Source organism: Amblyomma mixtum, chromosome 2 (assembly GCF_055824585.1).
Source record: "Amblyomma mixtum isolate Tamu chromosome 2, ASM5582458v1, whole genome shotgun sequence".
In the NCBI taxonomy this organism is placed as follows: domain Eukaryota; kingdom Metazoa; phylum Arthropoda; class Arachnida; order Ixodida; family Ixodidae; genus Amblyomma; species Amblyomma mixtum.
In genome coordinates this window covers 59,996,796-60,020,178 of record NC_143013.1, presented here as the reverse complement: position 1 = coordinate 60,020,178, position 23,383 = coordinate 59,996,796, and the positions used below count along the sequence as shown (strand labels likewise).

General features: G+C 47.7%; 1 protein-coding gene across 1 annotated transcript; it reads left to right on the top strand.

The window, feature by feature from the left end:
• Positions 1 to 6,589: 6,589 nt before the first annotated feature.
• Positions 6,590 to 22,917, top strand: LOC149359461 (procathepsin L-like). Its single transcript, XM_089571675.1, has 8 exons — positions 6,590 to 6,743; positions 7,706 to 7,820; positions 8,655 to 8,797; positions 11,155 to 11,352; positions 12,949 to 13,140; positions 16,073 to 16,238; positions 21,097 to 21,202; positions 22,733 to 22,917. The coding sequence occupies exons 2-8, from the start codon at positions 7,718 to 7,720 to the stop codon at positions 22,830 to 22,832; spliced, it is 1,008 nt and encodes a 335-aa protein (XP_089427801.1). The 5' UTR covers positions 6,590 to 6,743; positions 7,706 to 7,717; the 3' UTR covers positions 22,833 to 22,917.
• The last annotated feature ends 466 nt before the right edge of the window (positions 22,918 to 23,383 follow it).

Here is a 23,383-nt window from a genome sequence, read left to right as displayed (position 1 = left end):
GAGCTAAGTGCCCGTCCTGTCCGTCTTTCTGTGTGTTTTGTGTAGAATTTAGCGCTGTTTTTACTTTCCTGATCACAAAGCTGTAAGGCTCGCTGTAAAAAAGAACAGAGACTAGTGCAAAGGAGTAAACAGCAGGAACGGCGAGTGAGACGTCTTCCCCGCGCGAATGCGGCTCGCCAAACCACCTGCGTCACAGCAATGTGCTGGCGATGAGACACACCGGTGTCCTGTTAAGCGCCGTCCAGGATGCGAGATCGTATACCGCCCCGCTGACGGCTTCCCCACGCGCCGATTTCTCAGCCGTATAGCTATAAAGGAAACAGTGCGTCGAAGGCTTCAACCTCGTGACCGGCCGTTCTTGTGATTGACCAGTTGCGGACAATCCAGTAAACAAAAAGAAATCGAAGATAAAGTGTAAATTACGGATTTTTTTTTCGTTTTAGCAAGGCTTATTAGAAAGGGGGTGGAAAGGAATAGATATTGAAGCAGAACTCGACGTGTGGCGTAGAGAAGTCAACGACGGACGTCCTTCATGGTCTTGGAAGAGGGCGGTTGGGGAAGGCGGTCCCATTTGAACCATATTGTTAATATACCAACCATACATCTCCCCTGGCCCCTTAGATCCGCCCTAAGTTGATTTAAATCGAAAAACTATAAGATGTGCATAGCGCATGTGTTCTCTTCCACTACAGATGCAAAATTGCAGGGTAATTGGCAAGTTACACGGAGAAAAGTATACGTGTGTAAGCAAGCGCGTTGACACCAGGAGTCAGGACTATCCATGTGAATGATCATCTCTCTTTCAGTTTGTAGTGCTTGTTCAGGGCCAAATCTGCGAAAACTTCGGACGACGTCCTTTCAGATCTCTATAGTAAGGTCGTTTGCTGTCCACCAACCGAGAAGCCGGGGGATATCTCTCGCTGAGGCCCACTCAAGAACACCTAAGATGCAGAACCCAATCATTTCACTTTAAGCCGCGGCAGCATATCGCCGACACAAAAGCCTCTTTTCTGCCTTCATCTTGTCTTCTTCTCGTGATCGTTATCTGATCAACGGACGAACGCACAATGTTCGCGCATCAGTGCAGCCCCTTTGCCACTCTGACTAACATATGGAGCACGTTTGTCCCGCTTGACCAGTCAGCAACTAACAGTTATATCAGTTATGGCCTCTAACTGGTTGATGCTGTTAGCTCCATGTTTGGCAGGCCTGCTTGCTTTTAGCGGGACGGGTTGCGTATAGTAAAAAGCGGATGGCGGTTAGCTAACACGGCGCAGAGCAGCTGCCTGCTGTTCGACACTTCCTCGAAGATGTGTACGCGTCGCGCAAGTCCTGTTTCCCAAGCAGGTACACTGCGAGGAGGTGGCTGGCGGCCTGTTCCTCGTTGTGACTTAACTCCCACGAAGGAGGTCTCCTCGCTTGCGCCCTTGGCGTCGCGCCACGCTCGGTCATTAGGGGGAGCGGCGTGACTGCAGGCTCCCCCCCCGCTCGGTGCTAACGATGCCTTTGGCACGTGCTTGGCTGGCGCGGAGACAAAGCGCGAAAAAAAAAAGCAATGGCAGGTTAAAACCACTCTGTCTTTTCTGCTTGACTACTCGCGAATGTAATAACATCATGTGACCTGTTTTCCTTTTGTTTATCTTTTTACGAGGGCGAGTATGTGCGACACTGCGGCATGCATAACTAGATCAACTCGTGACCGAGCTGTACACTGTATATTTCACTGTTTTTGAAATTCCGCGCGATCAGCCATGTCAGACTGCATTCGAACTGCGACAGCGCTCGCTTAAGACAGACGATAAAAAAAAACTAAAACCAAGAAGCTGGAACTTGAGCTTCTGACCGGTGCAGCTCCGGTGACGACTCAGGCCCCGTCACCTGCACCTGGTGACTCGCATGCCGGTCAGATTTCGAGCCCGCCTCATATCGAGACCACGTGTTCGTGCACCTGCGTAGCGCGAACATGCGCTTCTGTTCCCAATGTGGACACGTGTACACGTGATTGAAGAAGGTGACGCACCTTTTTTGGGACCCTTACCAAGGGGCACATTTCCACCGTCATTAAAAAAAAAGACATTCGACATAGGTCTGTCTGGTTGGGAAAGAAATTTAAGTTAATCATGGTTATTGAGGAGGAGGATGATGTCAAGAAAGAAAAGCAGGGAACTTAACCGGGAGAAAAAAAAACCCGAAGAAGCCGCGTTTACATAAATGCGACAGCAACTTTCTGGCGTATCGCACTCTTGTAAACAGGGAAAATGCGTCGGGAGAGCGTGTCTTCAGGCAGGGGTCGATCGAGAAAGGCAAGTCTTTCGCGATGACTGGAGACAGGTGGCATCGTAGTTCACAGAACGAGATGAAGACACAACAACCTCGTTCTGTGAAAAGCCAAGCGCGTTGACCTACTATGAAGAACGTACTAGGCCCAATTCTCGCTATTTTAGCGAATGGAAGCAGGTCTGGGGGTGCCCTTGCTCCTCCATGGGGTGGCTGCACATCGCCACCCCAGGTGTTCCACAATACCCCCTCCGACGGATAACAAAGCAGGCCACAGTCAAAAAGGGAGCGGCTGGGCCCCTCCGCCGATCCGCCGAGTGCACTGTGCAAGAGGCCACGGCTCCGCTTGACTTGACGTGGTATACATGTAAACGTTGGCGTGTAGCCTCCGCGATATGCGCAAAGAAATGCGATGCGTCACTGCCGTATTCATGTAAATACGGCTTCAAGAGACGAGGCGGTGTACAGGGGAGCTAGCCCCAACTCCACGGGCCCTTCCTGGGCGTACGCGCTCAGCGTCGGCGCTCTTGGCGTAATTCAGAACCGGTCTGCGCATGCGCACTGCAGGAGACACTAGAGAACCTCGGCGAGGCGCCGCTATCTGTCCGTTCTAGAATCGGCACCAGCGCACGGGCGCTGGCGCACGCGTCGGAAGCGGGGTCCGGTTGACAACAATTGGAGGACCGCGGGGCTGTTGGGGACTCTTTTCTTCATGGCTTCGTGTTCCCCGAACTTTTCTTCGCGGTTTAATACGTCCTTTCAGCACCCCCCCAACCCGTTTTATTCACGGTTTGAAATTCTTTCCCTTGACTCGAGAGGGGGAGCCAGCCAGCACCAGGGACATGGAGATGCATTCCCCTTTTCGACGCCCAGGAGGTGTTGGCCCGTTCCGGCGTACGCCAAGAGCGCCGACGCTGAGCGCGTACGCCCAGGAAGTGTCGTTGTAGGTCAGCGTTCCGCGAAGTGCAGGACCGACGCCCTCAAGAAAGGAGCAGTGCCTCGCAGGCCTTCACCGCCGGCTACCGTCACAGCCGCTGTCCGAGAATCACCTCCTCCCTCAGACCTCTCTCTGTATGCAGGGTGTGCACAGAGAATGTGTCCAAGAGAGGAATTAATCATTTGAATATAAACAGCGCTTTAGACAGGACTGTAGTAACGAAGTGATCCGTTCGGCGTTTTAATCACTCGCCACCACACACATCCTTTTTCTACAACACAACAACCACCATTTATTTATATGGATGAGAAAAGGCGGCGCACTCCATCATCGACCACGGCAAGTCCACAACACAGCACAGCACACACTCTTCACACACACTGACCGCCTGACAATCCCATCTCCCGTCCCCACCGCGACCGTCCCGACCCCTTTCCCAGAAAGGGCGTATAATCCCTCCGAGGTCGTCGTGCGGTGAGGTTCGGCGCGTTCGGCGCCCACTGGTCTCAAGGTAATAATGCCCTGTGCGGCTACCACCGTCTGCTCTAACAGGGACTGTGTGTGTTCTCTCTTCTTGGTCCCGCCTAAAGCGCTGTTTCTATTCAAAAGAGAATGTGTGCTATGGTCCCTCCCTCCCCCCCCCTCCCCCTCCCCACCTGTATCATATCCTCAACTTCTCTCTTTTGGGAAAGGGGCATGGCAGAGTTGACGACGTGCATGCCACACATGTCGTACCAGCTTGTCACCACACCATCCGAAAGCGCAGTCCTGCAGACCCCTTTTGCGGCCGTGTTTCAGACAGGATCGAGCTGCAAGAGCGGAGTGTATTGAAACTGTTCTCAGACTACTATGCGTGCCACTGGAACATATTGTTCGAACCGTGCGTATAAGTGTCTGGCAGGGGGGCCCTCCGGTTGCAGACCAGCCTCTCTCAGCGCTCAAGACAGTGGACAGGAGTGTGAGTTCGAAAGTCCTGTCTCTTCTTTGTATTTCTCTTCATTCTGTAGCATAGCATAGCTTCGTCGCATCCGGCGCAGTAAAGCAGCGGAAAGCTGCTGCTGATGGGTACACCTGCAAGAAGTTAAGCGACCATTCCTACTCCTTCTTCCCGGGGTTCTACTCTTTTTGTTTTTCACCGTACAATGTTTTCCCAGGGTACGCCACTGTAGAATCGATTTTTTGGTCCAGCGGAGAAGAGAAACGAAAGGAACCGATAAATGAAATGGAAAGCGCGACACTAAGCAGCAGAACAGTGGCATCAGTTGGGGAGGTGAGATTACGAAGTTTGCAGAGATTAAGCGGCAGATGACGCCGGACTGGGGTTGTGGGAGATATGTGGGAGTGGCCTTTGTCCTTCAGTGGACGTAGTTGGGCTACGCCTGACGAATCTTGTCAAAGCAAAAACATTCGTACTGGGCGGATAAGACGCCAGCCATCGCTCAGCCGAAAATAAATAGGTCAAGTACCGAGTCCCCTCTCAGGTTTTACGTACAAAAGTGCAAAAGTCTCGGCGTGCGGGGGAAGTGGACGCGTACACTGCGTGTGTCGCAAAGAAAAGAAAGGAGATAAAGCAGTGCAAAGCCAGCAGCAAAACACAGATAATGCAGCCCGGGACTCGTAGACATACGGGTGAGCGAGCGAAAAAGTCAGGGACTTTTTCTTTCTTTCACTGGATACCACTCAGTAATTGCAACGTGCATTTGGGACCGCCCCACCACTACCAGCTGCCCCCCCCCCCCCGGCTTTGCTGGCGTGGCATCTCAGGATTTCACGAGTTTATTTAAGCAGCAATGTGCAGACACATACCCACGGAACGAATTAAGAAAAACCGATAATTGGGCAAGTTGGTGCAAATACATGACGAAAAATAAAGCAAAGGGAACACGCACTATTTTTCATCATGAAAGGAATTAACACAGGAAGTCCCAAAATAAAACCTGTCTGGGGCACCTAGTGTAAGGAAATGAAAGTATTAGATACGTGCAAATTTGGCATATCAAAAATATGTCGGTGACAGAACACACACACGTATTAGTGAATCTTCATGACAGGCATTGCGAGGTGCTTTCCGAATCCCGGAGAAAAGGCAAAGCCGATCAAACGAGCTGAATATTGGTAAACAACACAGAGTGTGCTCGGTTATAATAAAACAAGAAATGGACATTGTATCTAATCGACCAGCTAAAACATTTCTCGCTAGAAAACCTCAGAAGCTGCTTGACAGGGTCCCAAGAATGGTCATAGGACATGCACATTTTTTCAGCACGAGCCTCCGCCATGTTTCTGTTGCGCGGTTTGGTAGCCGTTTTGGATGGCACTTCGAGGCACGAAGGATAAAGGGCAAGTGCGGTGTTCGGAACGCACAACTAAGTGCGGTTGCTGTTGTTCAAATCGGTGCAGGGCGTCAGGAGTGAACGTATGCTTTGTGGCACACTTGCCTAATAAGGGCTTAAAAACAAAACAGGGCCAATTTAGGCTTTGAGGAAGCGCGCTCGGTTGCATATGCAGCGCACTGCAGCAAAGCGAAATGGTTAATTCAGCGAGTTTTCGTCTAACAAAAAAGAAAAAAATAACAGAGGTTATCCTCGTCATAGCCGGAAATTATTACAGTCGAAGCTCATTATAACGAAACTGTTTATAACGTAATAATGGATATAACGAAGGAATGATGATTCCCCTTATTTCTGCACTAATTATTAGGCTACTTATAAATAACTTCGACTAACTTTATCACAATCTGTGTGCCAGCATAATGAACTTATGCGGATATTATATAACCTCGATAGCAACACCGCACAGTTAAAATAAACGCATCTGCTCATGCTATGCAAAATCAATAAAGGGACCGTAACGGAGGCCCTCGCAAGATAATTCACAAGGGTCGATACTTGGGCTAGTCGGTAACGGTGATCCATGGTATGTGAGGTAGCGCAAAACGGGACAAGGGACACCTAGGTTTTTGTCAGTCGGAAGTTAGCGCCTGTGTTGTGTGCGTCATTCTCTGTCCCTTGTCCCGTTTTGCGCTACCTCACATACCATGCACCCTCGAAAGAACTCCCACTGCCTTCGACGGCTCGACACAGGCCATATGAGCGATATGCGCGCAAAGCCGTGCGTCGCTGCCAGTGCAGATACGGAGAGAACCGCTCATAAGCGCGTGGTAGGCATTAGAGAGAAAGCAGAGAAGGCCGTCGGCCTTCCGCAAGCCAGCGTTTTCCGAGAGCGTGGGGCGAAAACAACAAGGAGCGGTGTGCAAGCCAAGAAGGAAAAAAAAAAAAAAGGGTGACGAGAAACGACAGATCGTTGGTGGTGGGGAGAGTAGTGGAGAGGGCAGAGAGATCCACTCTCCATCCTCCCTGACTCACTCCGCGCTTCACGTGACGCGACGAGTGAGAGAGGAAGACGTCACGTGGCCCTGAGGCGCCGCTGAAAAGAGTTGCACTTGCCAGCGATAAGAACGGCCCAGGACCGGCGGTCTCCGTCGGGGTGTTTTGTTGGAGAGCTTCATTTGTTCCCTGGCTTCCACAGAGTGAGTGCACATCTTGGCTGTCTTTCCTCTTCAGTTCAATGGTTGAGAACGCAAGCGCGAACATTTACTGTACTGGCTGTTTAGTATCGGTGGTACCGCCGCCCCTTTGTTGTGGACAGCACGTTGTGCTAAATGTGCTGAGTAGAAAATTCTGAATTTGCGAGCACTGACGGGAAGTGAACGGAGTGACAATTAAGGGAATTTTGAAAGCACAGCGCTGACCGCAGTAGAAAGAGCTGCTGAAGCACGCTTAATTGAATCAACTACGAAAAGCCACTGCGTCGACCTCGCTGTAATATCCGTACCTGCCCTTGACAACAAACGCGCTGTTTCGGGCCTTGAAGTGGATGTCGAAATTCACTAAAGTGTGCCTGCGCTACGAACCACATTGCGTGCATTCAGGAACTTCGCCGAAGTTTACTGCCTCCAAAGCATGGCGCGCTGTACTGCTTGCACGTTACGTCAGCCGCCTACACAGCTGTTTGTCGCGCGACTTTTCTTTTTGTTTTGAACTCCGTGTCGCGGCGGTTTTTATGAAATTACGGTCAAGTAGAAGAACGAGAAACAAAGAGAAGATTTGTTATTACGCCTTTTCACAGGGCATCATGACCTCAAGTAGTGCTAGGTAATCAAATAGATCGCATCGGGCGATTGCAACGTTCCCTGGAGGCAGTCATTACAGATTCTCGCAAGACACAAAGCCGTGCCGGCGAATGAACGCCGTTACCATGTGCGCCGATATGCATCTTCTTTGTGTTAGTGTTACTGGCCCCCAGAGCGTCCCAGGGCGCTTTTGTTGAATAGCACCGCATTCTACGTGCTTGCTGTTAATCATTTACCGCAAAGTCACCCTGTGGAAGGCCTTAATACGAGTATTTTTACTAGCAAGATCTCCTTAGAACAGAAACAGAGCTCTGTGCCTCACTTTCAGTTCGTTTCACAAATGCGTGCTATATTTCCAGGTCGCGGCCAGAATGAGGGGGTTCGTCGTTTTGTGCTGCTTGTTCGTGACTGCAGCAGCAATTACTCATCAAGAACTGGTTGGGGCAGAATGGTCAGCATTCAAGGCACTGCACGGTAACTAGATGCTATGTTTGTTGCTCTTCTGTACATTGTTGAAGCATAAGCCAGGCTGTTGCAGATGCTTTTCTCATGCAGTGTAGTAAAACCATTGTGCTTGTCTGTAGTTTTGCTGTTTGCAACAGCTATTATGCGGAGGGTGCTACTGTCAACAAGCTAATACATCCTTGTGGAAAAGTGGTTACTGATACTGACAAGTTAACAAGGTTTTTGCGAGAAATGTGCTCTAATACTATGCAGGCATCTTCAGCTTTGTTTATAATGTTTCATGTTATGTGCATGATCGTGGCTCTAAGTGGAAGTGAAGTGTCTACCACAAAGTAGCACCTTGAAGCTTTGACATGGGCATGCTCAGACTCGCTGTAATATAAGACATAAATCCGTGACAGGGTGAGTTATATTTTATCTTATATTCTGGCCTAGTGGGACTTGGTGTGGAGTTTCATAGATATCGCTGCCTCCTCGTGCTGTGGGTAGTATTACGTTGTGGCACACAGAAAAGGACTCTTTTTGAAGCTTCTGGTTCCATTGCAATGAGCTGTTTTCTGCGCCATCTTTCTTTTTCTGTTTTTGGAATAGGCATTTTTGACTACATCGGTTGCGAAAAAAAACTATGCATCTAGTCATAAAATCCTGCCAACCTTGCTTCCTACGCCAGCTGCCACGTTTTTCATTTTTGCATATCCAACCACATCATAATTACATCGGCTTGTTTACTGCGCCCATTTCATTCTCATGCTCCTCAACATCTATCAGTCTTTTGGATACAAATGTTGAATTAGGAGCAGTTGCTGTGTGTTGCAATATGTTTTGCCTCTTCACTGTCTGCAGGCAAGGAATACCAGTCAGAAACTGAAGAATACTACAGGTTGAAGATATACATGGAAAATAGATTGAAGATTGCGCGACACAATGAGAAGTACGCCAACAACAAGGTCTCATACAAGCTTGCAATGAATGAATATGGAGACTTGGTGAGTTTTCACTCGATGTTGTACTTATACAATATGTTTCGTACGTCGCAGTCAATGCTGTGGAGGCTGTAGAAGTAGCGCGCCCACAAAACCATATTACTCTGCCACATATTAATTGTTCTTCTGGAAACTTCGGTGATAGTGACTGCGCACAAACTACATTTGGTGCGAAAGCTCTACTATGCTAGTCTGAACCAAAGTTTTGCTGCGCGTTGCCAGAGCCTTAAGCGGAGTAGCAGGTGATTAGCAACGGTATCCCTAGCAACCGGATCTGTGTCTAGAAACACGTGGTTGCTGCACTGACCTCCGTGTTTCGCCATGGTGTAGGTCCGCTGGATCACTAGACTAATATAGTATATAGGTGTGTACTAGTTAGTGTGGCTAACCATGATGACGTCATTGTACAGTAATGAGCATAATTAATAGTAAACATAACAATGTACACATATAATACATCATTGGAAAGACGAAAGTTTGGCATAATTAAGTAACACTAATTAGGCATTAATTACAATAGTTAATCAGTTGATATGCATGTTGTGCTAAAACAACGAATAACTGCAAGTGTTAAACACGTGACAGGACCTTCAGCTTGACCTTGAAAAAAAATTTAGCGGAATGTAAGAATAACAATGGGTGAACGGATGACATCATATCCGATATGACACAATATAAGTCACGCTGACATAGCGTGAAGTCAGTTGGTGCGTTGAAAAGGCGCCTACTGATTCTGTTCTTGCCACAGACGGCGACAAGATGGGTGGGAACAAAGATGAAGTTGATTTGATGAGCTCCAGTGCTAGCAGTTGTGCTAGCTGTTGTCTGGAACACATTTAATGTTACAGACGCCAAGCCGCATCTAGTTGCCCAATACACTAGAGCTTTCGCTCTCTAACCCCGGTCCAATGGTAGTGAAACTACAGCAAATTTTTTTTAGGCTTGGATGGCGTTGGAGTGATTCACCTTATCAGCCACGAATCGTACTGCCACATGTCGTTCTTACTTCTCGAAGTCTCATTTTTTCTCAGTATGGGAATGTGGCAAGACGTAAAACAAAATGCAGCAGATTGCCAGTCATGGTACTTCAGACTTGTCGCTTCTCTTATGCTTCATTATGCTTATAAATGCTTCTTTTATGCTTGCGTGAGGTTTATTAATAGTGCCCACATGCTCTTAAAGGGATACTGAACCAAACTTTTGGAGCTGCTCTTTTGCATGTAAACAAAAGCTTGACTGCTAAAATTGATAAATATGACAAGCATTTTAGCGAAAAAGGCTGATAACATGCTTTTTTTCGCGATTTACTGCCGTATCGTTGCACCTGGTGGCCGCCTGTGGAAGCTGTGACTAGACGTCATAACACCCGCGCGCCCACCGTTCCCGCAGAAGCATGATTGCCATCGCTACTCGCGGCTTTTCTATATCTGTCGTCTGCTCACGGCGTACACAGATATGTCAAAATGTTAATCGATGCTGTCTACATACCATAACATTATGCACGCTTACGTCCGCTAAATGCAGCTACTTTGTCCGGACCTTGTGCCATTTCTAGCATTCTCGCTTTTAAAACAGAAGCCCAACGACGTTCACACTAGTGGCGCCATCTGGAGGTTAGGAGGGGAAGCATTGTTGTCAACAAACCGACACCCCTCTTAGCCTAAAGGGGGCAGAATCATCACTCTCAATAAAAAATAAAGCAAATTTATTACTCTTAAGTTTTCTTATGTGCAACAGCAGATGAAGCGAAAGACTGGTGGCCCATTTATGGCCAGTGAACGCGCTGAAGAAGCCAGTAACAACGACGCAACCAGTCCGAAGCGAGGTTTCATGCATCGAAGGGCGCCGCCATATTTGCCGCCGCGGGAGGGTGCCATGACGTCACGCTTTCCACCTCGCGCCGACCGGGAGGGCTTGGCGCGCGCTCATGAAACATCGAAAATAAAACCATCCGCTGAAAAATATGCGCAGTGACGACTAGATTTCAGTGTAATCACATTCCGAGAGTCTATATTCAGCCTTTTTGTTCAATTCTCAGATTTTGCTTCAGTATCCCTTTAAGCTGATAATTACCTTCTGATAAACTGAACAGGTTTAGTAAGGCCCCGGCACATTCATACCAAAGAGTCTACCAAATTTAAAAAACGATTGTTTGTTTGGAATATGTTACCTTTGACTCGACTCACATCCATGCATAGAAGTCTTGGTGCACTTTCAAAGAACTTTTTGTTAGAAGAACCCTAGCTGGAGCTCTCCGCTACAGCGTGTGCTGTAGCCTTTGCTGTGGCTGCTTTAGTATGTAAACATGCATCAATCATTGACGTTTCGCACATCTTGATATTCCCACTTTGCTTCCTTAGCTGCATCATGAATTTGTGAGCACACGGAACGGCTTCAAGCGCGACTATAAGTCGACGCCACGGGAAGGAAGCTTCTACATTGAGCCCGAGGGCATCGAGGACAAGCACCTGCCCAAGACGGTCGACTGGCGCCAGAAGGGTGCCGTGACCCCCGTGAAGAACCAGGGACAGTGCGGATCCTGCTGGGCCTTCAGCACCGTGAGTTGGCCTTTGTTTACTCTTGGCACCGAAGTGTTTACTGAGAACTTGGCAAAAAAAGAAAACATGAAAAGCAACATGAAAGGAGTAACACTGCAGCGCTGCAGTAAATAATCAGCAGCCAGGGCTGTGGGCAGGTTGGCGATGTCATCTCTCTGGCTAGATCAAGCACTCTTGATTACTATTGAAGGCGTGTTGGTTAGGTGGTTGAAGCTTCATGAAAACCGCCGCGGTGTCTCAGCGGTTATGGGGCTGGGCTGCTGACCCAAAAGACGTGAATTCGATCGTGGCCGTGGCTGTCACATTTCGATGGAGGCAAACTTCTAGAGGCCCGTGTACTGTGCGATGTCAGTGCACGTTAAAGAACCCCAGGTGGATGAAATTATCCGGAGCCCTCCACTACGGTGTCCCTCACAGCCTGAGTCGCTTTGGGATGTTAAACATCACAAACTGAACCGAATTTTCATGAATGGCTGCTGAGCTTTTTCTCTAATGACAAGAAAAACCACTTTTTCCACTGAAGGAATCAGTGAAACAAATGTTGAGTGATAACAGAATGCAAAACTTAATGATATAAAGAAGCTTCATGCAGAGTAGGTTAGTGTTGCTGTTCAATTCACTGTACAGTCGAACCCAGATATATGTCGATTTCGAAGGGGATCGCGAAATAGTTTTGTGTGCGAAAAATTTAAAGAAATAAGCTTATCTGTAACTTAGAAGAGAGAATGCATTGCACCCACACTAGTGACGCACTTATTGCAACAACATGCTGCCCGCCTACGCAGTGCTCCACTTGAAAGGTGTTGCTGTGCCTAACCTGCTTTGCATCAAAGTCACTGTGGGAAGTTGTTTGGAACTAGACACTGCCTATCATAAGATGTGTAACTATGCTACCAATACACTAATACAGAATAATTGGTAATTAAAATCAAGGCACACTTGTTTTATGCAACGACTTTGGCAACAAAGCTTATCGGGTGAGGGCCGCCGCTGGGCTTTAGTTAGGTTAGCTTCACCGCATGATTGGCATGGCACCGCATGGGGGGGAATCATGCATTCAGAGGGGCAAGCTTCCGCTTGCATATTCCCATGGGTTACCTCTCTTGGTATTCATGAGTATCGCTGCTCACTCTTGAACAACTGTTCTTTCTTCACCTGATGCGTACATTGCTGCCACCGCATCGCACTGCCTGGTATCATGACGTGAGATGGTGCGGACCTGATGAAAGCATTACTGTGGCTCTGTCAGATACAGTAACATTATTGCTTGCGAGCAGAACGTTGTGAGCGGCAAAGTTTGTGATTGTTAAAGCTGGTTTTAAACAGAAAGATTCTGTTTTTTGAAGTTCTCGGATTTTTCGGCCTGTTCGATTATTCTGACCATTGTCCGTGTCCCGCCGAGTCCGGAAAATCTGTTGGCGACTGTATTTCTTGCGCGTCTACCACCACAAGTTCACTAGGAATTTGTGATGTTACACTTTACGTTGATGCCACAGGCACGGTTAGCCCTTTTTCCCTGTTTACTTTGTGTATCCTGTGTGATGAGCTTTTGCAAAGGTGAATTCAATTGTTTTCTTTCTATTTTTCCACGACCAGACGGGATCTCTGGAAGGCCAGCACTTCCGCAAGTCCGGCAAGATGGTGTCACTCAGCGAGCAGAACCTGGTTGACTGCTCGACAAGCTTTGGCAACAACGGCTGCGAGGGAGGTCTCATGGACAATGCGTTCAAGTACATCAAGGCCAATGGGGGCATTGACACCGAGCAGAGTTACCCATACAATGGCACGGTGAGTGCACATGGGTTGCAGGATTCATTCCTGGCAGTGGTGGCTGCATTCCGATGGAGGCGAAACACAAAGATGTCTGTCCACGTGCTGTGCGATATTGGTATGCGAGGTGGTCCGAATTACTTTATATTGCTGCCCTACCTTGTACGAAAATGATCATCCCCAACTGGGCGGTTGATCTGTAGACCAACACCACGTTTACAAACACAGGGGAATTGCTTTCAGGTTGAGCAGTCGATAGTGCGAGGGCAAACTCTTGGCCATCTCCGAAGTGCCTGCTGCAGCTGATTTCAAGACTAGCACCTTCAATTTCTGATGATTTGAAAATCTGCTGGACTCGGACACTGCATTTACCTGTGTAAGACGTGCAGAAACAGCGTAACATTGCTGTGACTTCTGCACAGAGTAATGCTACTGCTGGTGACGAGTTAAAAACACTTTTATTCCCTATTCCCTTCACTTTAAATCTCGTTGCTGTCCGATCACCTCACGTCACCGGCGTCCTCCCAGTGGTCAGCTTCTGTGCTGTAAAAATGACTGTCACCTTTAAGCTCTTTGAGACCATGTGAAACGACAGCAAATGCCATGCATTCCAAATCCACATGCAGACCCGTGGAAGAGATGTCCCCTTGAGTTTCCCAGTCAGCATCATTTCATGGCTGCCTTTGGCTATCCACTCAGCTAAGGAACATCTAAACTTCGCTTTAAATGGGCGGTTGATGCACACATCGAGCGGCTACAGCTTGCTCATCATGTGTATGGGGCCTTGACCCAATCAAAAGGGACAAAAGCGGTCTTGTTGGGTTGCAGTACGGTTCTGTCACACAGTCCAGAGACCAGTTTGCAAGACATCCAGCGTTTGTCTTGAATGTGGACCATGATGCTTTCCTTTCTCTAGAGGGAGTCTTCCTCTAGAATATCATGTTTGGTGGAAGCTACCTAATCTCAGCAGTGGCATCGCTGCTGTACATCCTTGTTCTTCAGCACCTTTCACATGCACAGTTAGGCTTTTAGCACTCTTGAAGTCCACTGTGGGACTCTGGCAAGTTGAACCAGACACGGGTCTGATCTGCATTTGTGATCTGTGACACAATATACCCTTGTTCTCTTCTCACACGTGCTGACAAGTTATGGAACTTCAACAGCTTATCCTCAGATTCGGCTAGTAACCTCTGGCACAATGTTGTTCGATGGTGTATGGACAGTTGGTGCTGGTTCATAAATTGATGAAACCATCCTCGGCTTCTCTTCAGGTCTGCAAGAGTGATGTCCATGTGGAGGGCGATAGCCAGGGCTTTCACGTGCGTAGCATCTCAGTGGACACCATGTAGCCGTTGCGCCTGGCGCTGCAAATGTAATTGACAGGGTGCTCTTCAAGTTTCAGAAACTTGAATGGTTTTCTGCGGAAAGCCTTTTGTGTTCGGTTGGTTGCAGCGAAGTCGTCTTTCTGGAGATTCCAAGACGTTTCTTGTCAACATCATACTTGTGCCCAGCCGCCCGATCGTGTTCCTCGGTGTAGGTGATCGGCTGAAATTTGAAGGCCGCAGTGAACAACATGAGCCGTTCCCCCTGACGGTTCGTGCCTGACAGCACGCAGTTTGCAGCGTGACACTGCAACACTGCAACACACTGCTAGGCACAGCGCATGCTGTGCATTCCTGCACACAAATGAAATATACGGAGCCAATGGAGTAAATCTGGTATTTTATGGTAGGGAATTAACGAGGTTCTATGTATATTAAATATCCATGACAAGAAATGCAAAACCACTAATCGAAACTTGCTGCAAAGGGCCTCGTGCTGATACTTACTTGGCAACACCACAGAATTCTACTTTTCTTCACATACCTCATTAGCGCAAGCACATATTGTGAGTTGTACTTTGCCTCGGTTGCATAAGTACCCAGTTTCCTCACAGAAATGTAGCATAAAAAAAAAAAATTGCTACTGTCTACGATCTGAGCTTGCATCGACTGGGGACAGTGCCATGCTTGATGAGAGTACCAATGATATAGTTGGGCCACAGTGTGGAAGCCACTTTCACTTGTTGTGATAGCTGAAAAGGTGCTGCCAAACATCCATTTAGGGATCACACAGGGACGTTACGGTGACCCCAGATGCATTTTAGTTAGCGAGAAGGTCCGTCTCAGGGCTGTCAGGTAGGGGAGGGGGCAGCTTCAGGTAATGTTGATTCTGGGGTGACCACCTGCTGCCTGGCCTGTATGGCTTTGGCGTTCGGCTGCTGCTTCCAACATCACGGGTTCGATCCCGGCCATGGTGGCTGCATCTCGAAGGAGTCGAAAAACAAAACTGCCAATGTGCTCAGTCATTTCAGTGCATGTTGAGAACCCCAGCTGGTATAAATTAATCAGAGGCCCTCCTCTACAGCACTCTTCATAGCCCATGTGTCGCTTCGAGAGGTTAATCCCCACAATTTACTAATTGATTCCTGGATGGCCTCGTTTGGTGAGGTTCAGAGCGCTCTGCCCTCGTTGATGGCTTTCACAACGCCTGATATTGAATCATTCATTAGTGTGGTTCGGTTGTGCAAGTGGGCAACAAGTCATGGCATTTGTTTAGTCAACAAACTTGCATGTTCAGCATGCCAACTTGAATGTGTGTAGTGGTGGCAGAAGAATAAGGGCGGACATGATGGAAGAATGATGGTAACAGCATCAACTAGCCTCGTTAATTGCATTGCGTGTTCGCAAACTGTGTGCAACATAGGGAACTGTTGCTTGAACCACTGAAAATGTGTGACAAAGTGCCGGTATGGATCGAGCTTGCGTAGCTCTTGAAATGAAAACTGCTAGTAATTGTGATGCTTGTGGTATCGCTGAAATTGGTCCTAAAAGGTGTTTTATGATTTACTATGCTCATACGTTATAATGCTCAACGATGTGTACCCCCCCTCCTCTAAACGACCGTGCAGGATGGCACTTGCCACTTCAAGAAGAGTGATGTGGGTGCCACCGATACCGGCTTCGTCGACATCCCGGAGGGTGATGAGCGGTTGCTGAAGAAGGCCGTGGCCACCGTTGGGCCCGTCTCGGTTGCCATCGATGCGAGCCACCAGTCCTTCCAGTTCTACTCAGAAGGTGAGATTTTCCTCATCTGATAAGGATTCTCTATTCATATCGCTTTTAAGGGGGGACACTGGTCTTGAAAAAAAAAAAAGCTTTATATTAATGAAGTCACAGTTACGAAATCTTCAGGGAATATGTATTTTTGTGTGCTGATTCTAAATATGTCATTTAATTTCATGTAAAACAATTCCTTGAGCACTTACACACTTTTTATGCTAGTATTTTGCGAAGAATTTTGAAGAAAATTTGCTGCGGGAAACTCGCTGAAATGTATGCCATTGGGTTCTCTTGATAACAAGGAATACCGTATTTACTCGCGTAATAGGCGCACTCGCATAATAGGCGCACCCCTAGTTAGGGCGCGAAAAATCAGATTTTTTTATTTCCGCGCATAATAGGCGCACCCCGAACTTGGCACTGTGATCAATACTGTATTTACACGATTGCAAGCCGACGCCTCGCCACCCCCCGCTTCCCAATCTTTATTTTAACAAAGTTTTTGCTGAACTGACTACTAGTCCCTACGGCAATTTCCTCACTGGCGTCCCAGAACCCTCCTCGCAGCGCCGCCTCTCCTCCTCCGCTCTTTTCTCCCTTCTCCTCTTTTTTTCTTTCACGGCTGTTGCGCTCTTCGAAGTTCGGTCTATTCCTCCGGCGAGTCTGCCTCCGCGCACCGCCGCCGCGAATCTGCGCGTCTTCTGGACCTGGTCAGCGCGCCTCTCAATGTGCTGACGCATGAACACGTAGGTGGTGGTGGAAACGTTTATTGCCAATGATGTAAATCGTAGGGGGCGCCTGGTTTGCCGCAAAAGTTTGCATGATTACGAGAATTGGTCTGGGTATCGGGCATGCAGCAGTATTGGGTATTGAGCAGTCCGGGTTTGTAGTTGTCGCCAATGTGCAGCCTGCGCTATGGTGAGGGACGGAGCGGGGGGTGCGTATTACCTTCTTTTGTCTCGGTAATACGAGAGAATATCACGGAAGGAGACCAGGTAGTGCGCGGGCCGCGGGCGAACGGACCGTCGTGTGAATCGCCCTTTAACGCCATTTTAAGTACGTGCGCAGTCGCCTTCTTTGCGCGGGGAACGTGCCGGCCACACAAATGGCTCGAAGGGCAACGCGAAAATCGCGAGCCGGCCGCCCTAGAAGCTCGCCAGGAGCAGAACAGCTGTGAAAGACAATACGAAAATCGCTTTATTAAGGCGAAAGCCTTTAATGCCTCATACTGTCGTGAGCAGGGAATGCACTACCTGGTCTCCTTCCGTGATATTCTCTCGTATTAACGAGACAAAAGAAGGGAATACGCACCCCCCGCTCCGTCCCTCACCATAGCGCAGGCTGCACATTGGCGACAACTACAAACCCGGACTGCTCAATACCCAATACTGCTGCTGCATGCCCGATACCCAGACCAATGCTCGTAATCATGCAAACTTTTGCGGCAAACCAGGCGCCCCCTACGATTTACATCATTGGCAATAAACGTTTCCACCACCACCTACGTGTTCATGCGTCAGCACATTGAGAGGCGCGCTGACCAGGTCCAGAAGACGCGCAGATTCGCGGCGGCGGTGCGCGGAGGCAGACTCGCCGGAGGAATAGACCGAACTTCGAAGAGCGCAACAGCCGTGAAAGAAAAAAAGAGGAGAAGGGAAAAAAAAGCGGAGGAGGAGAGGCGGCGCTGCGAGGAGGGTTCTGGGACGCCAGTGAGGAAATTGCCGTCCCTACTAGTGCTGCTGCCGTCGCAGCTGCTGCGGACCCACAGCACGTACAACGACATCGCGTAGAACAGCCGCACACAGTTTTCAGGGATGCTCACTTTAAACGTCTGTTTGGAAAGCTTCATCTCCAGCCGGAAACGTTCCCGACTTAGGCCCGCGAAAACCTCGGCGCTTGGAGTCGCGTACGAAAATTTAGGGACGCCGCAGTCGCAACTGCAGCACTTCTCGGCCACGTCGTATTTTCCGACCTGCCGCACGCTTGCCGCGTTCGAGAGCAAACTCCCAGCCGTGTAGCTGTTAAGGTGCTTGCCCGTCGAGCTAAAACATCAACGCTCCGCCGCAAAGCCATAAACCACGATAACTATCGCGCTAGCGCAAATCCCGGCACTTGACAGCAACAACAACAACAAAAAAAAAAAACGAGCTGGAGCGAAAGCTCGCGGCGGAGGAAAACGATGATGATGATGATGAGCTTGGCCTTGGGCGGCGTCTGGAAGCTCCTGTGCGCGTGTGTGGCCTCCGCGATCAAGCGCCCGTTGCGCGCAGCCGGAGCCGATCGCGGAGGCCTCGGCGCGTGCATTCCGGAAGTTTCGGTGCGGCCCTTACACGGACCTTTTTTTTTTTAACATTTTCTTCGCGAAAACGGGGCGCGGCCCATACACAAGTGCGTTTACGCGGTGTGTCAATTTTGCGAGTCGAAAAATTTCCGGAAATTTTACCCCGCGTAATAGGCGCACCCCGAACTTTGAGCCTGATTTTCTGGAAAAAAAGTGCGCCTATTATGCGAGTAAATACGGTACAATAAGGGCAAAATTGTCTTCCTGCCTATCATGGAACTTAAGTTATAGAGTTTTGAACTTGTCGCTTCAGAAATGAGAAGGATAGTGTGTATTCCTTTTTCTGAAGTGGCAGTTTCCGTACCCTATTACTCAAGTTCTATGAGAGCCAGGATGATAATTTTACCCTTATTGTATTCCTTGGTGTCAAGAGAACCCAATGGCATACATTTCAGCGAGTTTCTCGCAGCAAATTTTCTTCAAAGCTCTTCGCAAAATACTTGCATAAAAAGTGCATAAGTGCTCAAGGAATTGTTTTACATGAAATTAAATGACATATCTAGAATCAGTGCACAAAAATACATGTGCCCTGAAAATTTCATAACTATGACTAAATTAATAAAATTTTTTTTTCTTCAAGACCAGTGTCCCCCCTTAATGGCATTCATCGTGGAGCCGCAACCACTGAGCGTGTCTTGTGATCGAAAATTGTGCTCGTGATAACAGGCCCTTGGCTGATTGCTGTACAGTGGAGTATCATTAACTTGAGCTCGCATGATTTGAACTGCAGTTTGTTACCATTGATGATTTGGTCCTGTGAACATAGTTTTACAGTAGAACCCCCACTTTATTAAACTCTGATATAGTGAAAACTCAGACGTAGTCAAGTTAAACTTCAGGTCCCATTTTGCCTTCCATATACGACTGTAAATTTTTCTTTCGTTGATAGTAGTAAAGACATTTTTTTTTAAAGAAACAGCTGTAGTAAAGAGCATCCGGCCATGGCGCTGTACTTTCCATGGAATGATGACGTTGTGACACATGCGAAGTCAGTGATCGTGCGGCCAGCAGTCGGATGCAGATGAATAGCGAAAACAATAAAATGGTGCACTTTAAGATGGCCTTGCCACCAAGCTCGAGAGCTGCGAGGAGAAGTCAAACTTTTTGAAGGCCTTGGGGGGGGCCAGGAGGCAAACAAAAGAAAAAGTCAAGCTACCTGTGAAGGAAGAAAGAAGGTGGGCCAGGCTTCCGAGAAAGAAAAGCCAGTTTGAGTGCAGCGAGGAGCGGGGAAAGAAAGAAAGGGGGTGAACGTTAGCTGCACGAGGGAAGCTGCTTCCCATCAGTAATGTGAGGAGTCCGTGATCCAGGTGAATGGAGAGCCTCACGACAGGACGTGTTCAGTGGGTGAACATGGTGTGATAGCAGGACATGCTTTAGACCGTGGGTGGAATAGTTTATGATGCCTGACTGGTTTTGCAGGCCTGGAGTGACCGGAGAAGTGGTCTGACAGAGAGTGCCGCGAGAAAGTAGTGAATAACAGAAGTAAGGCACATAAAAAAAAAAAAATGAAGGCTAGCTTGGAAAACTTGTGAATGAACCCTTGCCTCAGGTGCCATTTGCTGTCATGATATTTTCTTATGTTAGTGCTGTGCTTTCATTGTGGATGTTTGACAGCGTTGTCAAAAGTGTCAATAATTTCTTCCATTGCTGGCTGTGGGTGATTATCATTGTTATTGTTATTGGAACCATGCTTGGTGTCTGGCTACACACTCACTCGGTGCACTTTGTCATTCTTTGGCTCTGCTAATCTAGCGGCACCGTTGGCAATGAAAGCAAATTCTTGGAATGTGAAGGCAACAGAAATGTTTGTCCTGCTGGTGCAGAGAAGCCAGCTTTGTTTGCTCTGTCTGCACACTCTGTTGTGCTTCCTTCAAATGCAAGGTTTGGTGGAAAATTAAAGTTAAAGATTTTTAAAACTCGGGCCCGTTTGGCATGATTTAAAATCCCAGCACTCCTGCATTGGACATCAATTTGTCTGACCGATAACCTGCGACACGACACTGAGCTGCAATTTTGCTCCTCTCCTGTAAGCTTTCTGTCACAAAGTTTTTTCTTGAAGCCGTGGATGAACACCACAGATACCCATTACCATAGCAAGCATGTCTGCTTCTTCCACTACAAGGTTCTTTTACATCAGTAGTTTCAGCCTAAGTTGCAAAGCCTTCCTTCATCTCCAGGCTTCAGGTGACCTCCTTTCTAGCAGACACAGTTTCTGTTATCTGCTTGTTTTTCGCTTGCTTCAGAAGTGACCACTTGCATGAGCCGAGCTGCTCTCATTGACGCATTTCCGAAACGTCCTGGTATCTTAACTTGGTTAGCGTTCTTTTCTTATTAACTTTGCTTTCGCAACCAGACAGACCTCTGTCGGATGTCTTATTTTGAAGAACAACAATGAGAGGTGCGTGCCATTGATAATATACGTTCCGTTGCTGGGGATAGATGAAAGGTGTGGTGATGTTACTGTGACCGATTCTACTTTCCATTGCAAGTATCAGGTGTGACACGGTCGTGTGTCCTCTCTGTTCTGCACAGGCGTTTATAACGAGCCCGAATGCAGCAGCGAGAGCCTTGACCACGGTGTCCTTGTGGTCGGTTATGGCACCAAGGACGGTCAGGACTACTGGCTTGTCAAGAACAGGTAGGTGTCATTCATTGCTTTTGGGAGTCAGTCGCGTTTTGTGCGTCATGAATTCATGTTTGAACAACGTTTGTTGTAAAGCTAGCTGATTTAGAACGGTGCTCGTCTTTATCAGCTTTCTTGTGTTTTGTCCGAACTGTGGCGCTTTTCAATGCAGGATTGCATTGAACTAGGGGTGCGCAAAAAATGAAAAATTTCATACGGGTCGATTTGCACCACACTTCTACTGTTCGAAGTATTTGAACCAGCTTGTCTGAATATTCAGAAATTACAAAATTTCCTGTCTTTCTGAACTTGTGTTCAAACGTTGTGGCATTTCCAAATGCTCAGTTAAATGATCTCGCGTTTGTTTGGTCACTTAACTTCCCATTTCGTCATTGAATCGACTGCAAGCAAGTTGAAAAAGTGCACTCATGCTAATCCAATGCGCTGTACAAAACCAATATGTTGATGGTCATCAAGAGCCATGTGCTTGCAGATCAGAAAACGGCTTGCATTTGACAACTGGCTATGAATGTGCTGGCAAAGAAAGAACGCATGCCAGAGCTGCTCCTATTGTTTTTGGTTACTACAGGCTTACGGAAGTTAACACAGTGGGCAAAGCTATGGCACGCATGAACTCCGGTGGTTGTTTTGCAAGTGGTTGCTTTCAGCTCACATACCGTATTTTCCGGTATATAAGACGCGGCTTTTTTTCAAAAATCTTGCTGGTGCGTCCTATACAAGGGTGCGTCTTATATGCGAATTTTTTGTTTTTTTTTCCGAGTTCAGAGATTACTTGGGTTCATGCTCAAGCTTTTTTCACCGAAAAAGTATCACTACCAGTAACGCGGCTGTATCACGGTCAATGCTTCAATACCGGAACTGCTGTGCGCAACTTTTTTTAGGTGAACTTTATCATGAAACGGCAGGGATGACGTCTTTGGGAGCACAAACGTGCGGCCGTTTCGGAGGCCCCAAGAAAGTAATGAGAAATGCCAAAAGATGGCGACAATCGCGCTTCTTGCCATTGTCAAGACAAGCCAAGATGCACTCATGGGGAGCTTATTCGTTTTTTCTTTATTTTTTGCTAAAACGTGGGCGGATATGGCGTGAGTGTTGCCTTTTTCAATCATTTAGCGTTGCTTAAGAATTTCTCACAGGTACGGTGCATATCGCGATGGTCGCGCAAGCGGGTTTATTAAGCCTCACTAGCCTAACTGGGTAAACTGGGGTGCGTCTTATATACGAACTTTTTCAATGACAGCTTGCATACATGGCGGGTGCGTCTTATACACCAAAAAATACGGTAATTTTCATCTGTTAGGTCGAGAAACTGTATATTTTAAGCCACAGGTGGAGTGAAAATAAGCGGGCAATGGAAATAAAAGCCTAGGGGCCAGCCCATGAAACCTGTTACGAGAAGCGTGCACTGTAAATAGACACTCGGAAACGTGTGCTACAGCTGGATCTTGGCTATTGCAGTGTGGGTAGGGACCGAGAAGTTAGAAAACAGCCCGATTACATTTTTTTTTGTGTGTGTGCTTTCAGCTGGGGCACTACCTGGGGAGACGAAGGCTACATCTACATGACCAGGAACAAGGAGAACCAGTGTGGCATTGCCAGCAGTGCCAGCTATCCGCTTGTCTAGGGACCGCCGCGTCTTGTTGCGTGCATTTTTTTTCTCATTGCATTTCTTCTCACTCTGCGCCAATAAACTCTCCTTTTGTACAGTGTTCTTGTGTCGCGTGTGTAATCATTTGCAGGTTGGTACAAAATCTCCATGCAGCAGTGTGTCACCTGAGTCACTGTTTCAGAATATCAAATCAAATCAATTTATTTTGCCACCTAGAAATTTCCAGATGGAGGGGGGATACAAAAACCTGATTTTACATGTTTCCCAATTCACTGCAACAAGCAAATTGCCCAAAATTATGCAGTTGTGCTTAGTATTTCCAAATTAATGAAGCTGTGTGCATAGTGGAGCAGGTTCCAGTCATAGGGCTGTTTTCGTGTGGGAATGTGGACCATAGCTGACTGATTTCATTGGCTGATGCATCATAATGTATCTGTGCAGTAGTTGCGTCCTAAGGATATATATACCGGGTGTTTCAGCGAACATTTTCAAAAATTCTCATAAGTAGAATTTTCTTGGTAAAGATATGGCTTTTGCAGCATAGTATTACCAATGCTGGCGGACAC